Source organism: Etheostoma spectabile, chromosome 23 (genome assembly GCF_008692095.1).
Source record: "Etheostoma spectabile isolate EspeVRDwgs_2016 chromosome 23, UIUC_Espe_1.0, whole genome shotgun sequence".
Classification (NCBI taxonomy): Eukaryota; Metazoa; Chordata; class Actinopteri; order Perciformes; family Percidae; genus Etheostoma; species Etheostoma spectabile.
Window position 1 is genome coordinate 18,165,712 of NC_045755.1, and position 6,780 is coordinate 18,172,491.

The 6,780-nt window shown below is 41.0% G+C and overlaps 1 protein-coding gene across 2 annotated transcripts in view; it reads left to right on the forward strand.

The window, feature by feature from the left end:
- The first annotated feature begins 1,318 nt into the window (after positions 1–1,318).
- itih2 (inter-alpha-trypsin inhibitor heavy chain 2) overlaps positions 1,319–6,780 on the forward strand; it is a 12,051-nt gene continuing 6,589 nt past the window's right edge. The window contains exons 1-11 of one of the 2 annotated variants that reach the window (XM_032505865.1): positions 1,319–1,413; positions 1,484–1,592; positions 2,363–2,395; positions 2,662–2,700; positions 3,496–3,668; positions 3,930–4,034; positions 4,115–4,277; positions 4,769–4,876; positions 5,300–5,428; positions 5,541–5,657; positions 6,130–6,298. In XM_032505865.1, the coding sequence (XP_032361756.1) occupies positions 1,494–1,592; positions 2,363–2,395; positions 2,662–2,700; positions 3,496–3,668; positions 3,930–4,034; positions 4,115–4,277; positions 4,769–4,876; positions 5,300–5,428; positions 5,541–5,657; positions 6,130–6,298 (1,135 nt within the window). In that variant the 5' untranslated portion in view covers positions 1,319–1,413; positions 1,484–1,493. The remainder of the gene's footprint in view (positions 1,414–1,483; positions 1,593–2,362; positions 2,396–2,661; positions 2,701–3,495; positions 3,669–3,929; positions 4,035–4,114; positions 4,278–4,768; positions 4,877–5,299; positions 5,429–5,540; positions 5,658–6,129; positions 6,299–6,780) is intronic. The other variant, XM_032505864.1, reaches the window with a different exon arrangement.

Here is a 6,780-nt window from a genome sequence, read left to right on the forward strand (position 1 = left end):
TGAGTGGCAATTTGGGCTGCTGCTGCCTTCAGGGAGTGTAGGATTTCTTTTCTAATTGTGAGTCAACCCTTAAAAAAGTGACTGAAAAACTGTCCAGTCTGGAAGGAGAAGAGACCAGGATCCGGCTATATAGTGGAGGCCTATTTGAGGGACTTAAATTACATTTTGCTGTATTTTCTTCCGCCTTCAGATTATTTTCTGCCATGTTCATAACTTGTATGTTAGTCACACCATTCAGTCAGTTTTGACACAAACAGAGAAATATGGCTTTTAAAGGAGTCTCCTCCCTGTGCATATGCTACATGTAACCACCACTGGTGGCTGACATGAACCTTGGTAGTCCCTCGTATATGATATATTGATGTATTGTTTTTTTTAAATATAGTTTTCATGCATTATTTTATTTGTAAGCCTAGTAGAGGCAGATATGGGGTGACAATTTCTTTATTTCACAATGACCACTCTTTGAGGTGTATGGACATATATAAGGAGGATGGACAAGTGTACGGAGCCTGTTAGAAGGATGTGCATGTGCATATAGAAGAAGTGTTACAATGAATAACCTTCATTTCGGATTTTGGTAACGTTGAAGAGATCATTCTGCAAAAGAAGTAGCCTATGCTTCTTCTACATACGGTAGCCTACTGTAAACACAGCACAGAAGCTGGAGTTTACAAGGAGCACTTAAAGGCAGCATGCCATTTACATTATTAATACTCATTATGACCTTCCATCAGCTGTCTGAAATTAAATACTTTTAAGCTTGTTAATTAATTTAATTAGAAGAACAAAATGTCACTGAAATGTCACTAAATAATTATTCAGTGTTTTAGGGAATAATAAACGGAATAAACATTAATTTATCCATTGCCTCTTGCTTCACTTAAGTTAATTTTTATTGTCTTTATCACACTTAGCATGTACATGATTGTTTTTTAATTTATAGTGTAAAAAAAACACATTTTATTATTTCCTTAAAAAATCAGGCATCACAGTGTGAACATGGAGAGGTAAAGGCTTCAGCAGTAAGGTTACTCTGGTCCCATCTTGTGGGCACGATGCAACATTACATCATGGAATCTGGGGAAACGTGCCATGAAAATGTTCTTCTCTGTGTCTTTATATTATTTGAAAAGCTACACATCAGAATGATATTTGTATATATATTAAATATGTTTATATCCCAGACCTTTTAGAACAATTAGTCAGAAAATCTCTGTGTAATCTGAGATTGAGTCCAATCTGTCCCTTGTGTTTACCCTGCCCACACTGCAGGTCAAGTTTCAAAGTTTCCTTCTCCTCTCGGGCTTACATGAAACACTACAAATATTGACTGGGGCTGGGAGTCGATCAGGTCAGTGGATTTTAACCTCAGCTTAGCTGTGTCTCCGCGAGGCCTTCTGCAGAAGGACCGTCTATTTTCATATATATATATATTTATCTATATATATGTGTGTGAGGGTATGTGTGTTTGAGCCCACAGGCCTGGAAACATGAGGCGTCTGCTGCTACTGCTGCTCCCGGGGCTCCTGCTCCTCCAACAGGGCCGCTGCTTTGAGTTTGTGATCGATGGAGAATGGGAGGAAGAGACGGTGAGTTGGAGGGTGTTAGCGGGGACTGGGAGAAGGTTTTTAAGTCATAGAGTAGAGTTTAAACCACTCGTTAGACTGATATTAATCTTAAATCAAAATGAGGATGATCAAATTGGTTGTGATCTATGAACTGAAAGAAAGCTAAAACATAAATGTATTGTTATGTGCATTAATAGATTTTGCAGTTGTTGGCCTAAAACAATGACCTTACCCTCATTAACATCATTCTTAAGGGATTTAGGATTTTCACATGAATTAAAACAAAAAAGTGAAATTTAGAAATAATTCAAAGGGGAAAAGTTTGTTTTAATTTCTCAAGTATTGCAAGAGGAGTGCAGTTACATAATTTGAGAGCTTTTTTGTGTATGGGTGAACTTTTATAATGAAATCTGAATTCTTGCACCTGACCTTTGACCTTAAAATCCTTTACTTAAACATTTAGTTATCTCTGAAAGTTGTCTACTCTCTGAACTGCAGGAAAGATACTAAATGTATGTCTTGTTCTTCTGAACCGGCAAATTCTGCCTGATGGATTATTATCATTATTATGACAAACTAGCTTTCTTCTGCACATATTTGTTTTAATTAAATCTAAGCCCTTGCCCTGAATTTTGACCCTTAAAACTCACTTAAAACTCATTCTTGTACTGCTGACATGTCAGTGTTTTTTTATTATCTCTGATGTCTGTCTAAATGTGAGTTAAGCGGCATGAAAACAGTTGCAGAAAAAAAAGTACAGATTTTCATCTTAATTTTCTGTCTGCCACCAGTCAGATATACGAGAACATCGGGAGAGACACAAGGTGAGATCTTCTGCCACACAACCTGACTTCTCTTATTTACAGACTTGTAGAATACAGAGCCTGAATTGTGGGTTTGCTTTTCCCTTTGATGTTGCAATAACTGCAATCATCGATCCACGGGGTGTACAATATCTTTAACTAATTACACAAAATCACAAACAAACCTACTTTGATCCTTCTGGCAATCCTGTGTCATTTGTGTTTTAAAATCTTCTCCCAGAGAGTAGATTAAGACAGTATGGAGCTGATGTGTTTGTGTGTTTCAGAGAGCGATATTGACCAGCGAGGAGCAGGAAGACTTTGAGGTATGACTCCCCGACTTGTTGTCCGAGCCCTCTCCACTGTGACAGAGTTTAACCTTATCAAATAGTCAATATGGTGCTGTTTGAAGAGATTCCCATGACCGGCGGGTTATTGACTTTGTTCTGCACCAATCCCGCTCTCGTTCGTCTGTCTGTCTGTTTGTCTGTTTGTCTGTCTCTTCCTAAGAAATCCAATCAGTGGGGAAGGGTCTTGGGAACTCAGCTGCATTATTTTGTGTTTTCTTTTAAAATCACATTTAGAGGAAGTGTTAAAAGACATCAGTGCACAGGACATCTTAAGTCTTAGGCATAGACATTTCAACTGCTCCAAACTAAATTTAAACAAACCTACGGCAATATTTAAGGAGTAATTCTATATTTAGAATATCTTTACCGCTTTACCTTGCAGCCCTTTAGAGGGAAAACTGAAGCCATTTTAGTCTCTCGTCATTTTACCTCGCAGAACACGGAAGTAGCTGGTCTACTGCAGCCTTGATCGAGTAGTTTGTGAATCAGTTTTTTTAATCTGTGTAGCTACTTTCCCCATCCACAGCAAAAACTCCAAACTATATCTTTAAGATCTTTAACTTGCGGTAAACAGTAGGAAAGATGCAAAAAGGTATGGCACAAAGGTCAAAATAAACAGAGGTCCAGTTCAGAAAAAGGAGAGAATTCTCAGAACCAAAAATCCTTAAAATCAGAAAACTTTATTATTTTAACGGCTGAGCTCTCGACACCCAGATCCTCCTTTTGTCTGCTTAATATCCCCTGTCACTTATTCTGTCATTGCCTGCACAGGCCGTCCGTGGAGATGACATCACCGTCAAGAGCTACAAGGTGGAGAGCCGCATCACGTCGCGCTTCGCCCACACCACCGTCAGGAGCTCGGTGGTCAACTCGGGCTCCAAAGCCCAGAGCATCGGCTTCAACGTCCAGATCCCCAAACGAGCTTTCATCACCAACTTCACCATGTGAGCCCAGTTTCACACAGTCCAAACAGCCCTTTAAAGAGAGCTTGTAGAGTTTTAAAGAGCAAAAGGAATACAGGAATGTGGGTGAGCTGTTATGAAAAAGTGCTGTCTCTCAGAGAGAAAGTTACATTTGGAGTGAAATGTGTTTATTTGTACATTATACATTGATTACATATACAAAAAAAGGCAAACAATAAAAGACGGGAAAAATCCCAAAGAGCATAATAGGGGCTCTTTAACTTTTCATTGTTTTTGTTGCAGGAATGTGAATGGGATCACATTTGTGGGCTCAGTGAAGGAGAAGACAGTGGCCAGGAACCTGTATGCCCAGGCCAGAGCCAGAGGCAAGGCGGCGGGCATTGTCAGGTACTGGACCAACGGCTTGGGGTTCAAACCTCCGTGGAGCTCAACAGCTTCACACAGACTGAAATGTGTCTGCTTTACAGGGCAAATTCCCAGGACATGGAGACGTTTAAGACAGAAGTCCATGTTCCTCCCGGCAGTAACATTGAGTTTGAGCTCCACTACCAGGAGATGATGTACAGGAAGCTGGGTTTCTACGAGCACTCCCTGTACCTGCAGCCTGGGAGGCTGGTGCCACAGTTCCAGGTGAGGATTTTTGCGGTTCTATAGGGGGGGAGGGGACCAAAGGGTGACCAGTGCCCCCTTCATATTAAAGCAAAACTATGTAACTTTTCCCGCTTCTGTCCCCCATCAGGTTGTCTCATTGGAACTACAACTCACGCTAAAAGTTACAAAGTGTTGCTTTAAGCCTCAACCCCCATCTGGCCCCTCCCCCTTACTTTGGCAAATGGAAAAAATGGACATTATTCATGTGAAGTGTTATATAAAATGTAGGTTAACACTGAATGAGTAGTCTTGTATTTATTGTTACAAGTGTATCATTAGTGTTTTGTATAACCAAACCTATGGTAAGTTTGTAGTATGTAACAATATTAATTAATTAATTAATAAATTAATTCATATTTGGTACCCCTGAAAGCGCATGTTGCCCCAGCCTGGTCCCTCCATTTGAAATGGTTTTGAACCGCCACTGAGTACGTGTTCCTGCAATCGTCACTGACCCGGTTTCTCTTCAGGTGGATGTGTACATCTTTGAGCCGAAGGGAATTTCCACGGTGCAAACACCAAACAGCCTTGGAGAGCAGTTTGCAGGGATGATCAAAGTTACATCATCCAAAGAGAAGGTAAGACCGGAAAACACCCAGAGAACCAGAACTCTCTCTGTTGTTTTAGTGTTGTAACATTCAGAAATTAGAATTATAAAATCTGGATCTGCATTAAGGTACAAATGTGGCCGTGACATGATATTTGGACGGGAACCTGAATCCTTTCTGTGAATTCCTGTTGTATTTATTCTGAAGGCAAAGCCCTAATATTCCAACACACGGTTGCATTTTGAATATTTGACACAGATGTACCGCCCCCCTTCATATGCTCCGCCCCCCCAGATTCACAGACAGACAAATGCTGCCTTCCCCCCTCCTGCCACTACCATCAACTGTTGCCAATTGTGTATTGGATTAACATCACTTATTGTACCTTTAAGATATAAAAAATAGCTGTTAAAAAAATGTAAAATTATTTATGCCCTGTGTTCGTGTCTCCAGGCTCATGTCGTCTTCAAGCCTAACATCCAGCAGCAGAGAAAGTGTGACAACTGCACCGGAAGCGCAATAGACGGCGTCTTTACTGTCATGTATGATGTGACCAGGGACAGCAACGCCGGTGAACTACAGGTATCACACACTCACCCAGAACTGTTTAAAGCCTCGTTAACAAGCTTGTTTAAAATCACATACGACTAGATAGTTTGGAGATGATCACTAAAGCATTCACTGTTTCCTCCAGGTCTCAGATGGCCACTTTGTCCAATTCTTCGCTCCTTCCAACCTCTCGCCTCTTCCTAAAAACATTGTGTTTGTCCTTGACGTCAGTGGATCCATGTGGGGAGTCAAGATGAAGCAAGTAAGTGGTTTGCTTTAGAAGAAGAAAAGTATGGAGTGCTCAGAAGTTCAAACAAATCACAAAGGTCCAAGGCACCCTTCTTTAAAAAAAACTTAAAATCCTTTATTTAAATGTCTATTTCACATCAACATTATGGTACGTAAAAACGAGAACTGGGCCACAGCCCATGCAAAGTGGCACAGACATCCTTCTTCAGGGTGTTCTTTACTTTATATATCTTTTTTTCCTCTCTTTTAGGTAGTTGGTTTAAGTTGAGATTTAGGCACTTTGACGCGTTATTATGGAACCTACGCAACTTTTAGGCAAGACCCGCCCTTCGATAGCATTGATACGCTACTAGCCAGGCGTCCATGCTTACCCAAGGTAACGGAACCCGATTTGTTCAGGTCCCATCCCCTGATCAGTCGGCTATCCTAACCTTAACCACTTGAGGTCAATGCCTAATGCATTTAAACCCAAACTTCCCTCACAGACAGTGGAGGCCATGCAGGCGATTCTGGATGACCTGACCATAGATGATCATTTCAGCGTCATCGACTTCAACCACAATGTGCGTTGCTGGAGCGAGGAGTTGGTCCCCGGCTCCTCCATTCAGATCGCAGATGCCAAGAAATACATCCAGAACATCAAACCCAACGGAGGTATAAGAGAACATTTTGATTGCTATAATTAACCTCCTAAACATGAACTGTCAAAGACTATATTGGGATTTCCTCTAAGGCTTAGTCTTTGCACCCAAGTCATTTTGGGCAGCACCTAAGCCGAATGATTGTAAAATCATTGTGAGCATTAAAACTGACTTAGTGACTTGATTAAATGACTCAGATCTAATGATTGTTGTTGGTCCCCAGTAGACTTCCTTAGTAAGTTTTGTCTACAAATATCTGCTCTAGCTTTTCCAACGTTTCCGACACAGATACAGTAGTCTGTATCATTTTCTGGGATTGTTCAGGTGCCGCTGGACATTCGGCCGGATGTCCCTCATTTTGGCCGAATGTCCCTTCACCTCATGCTTTCTTTGTGTTGTCATTTGCTCTCCGATTAAGATTATGGCTAACTGCTCCTGCATATTTGCTTTATTTTTAAGCATTTTCTCGAGGGAGGACGCCTAAACTCCCCCCCC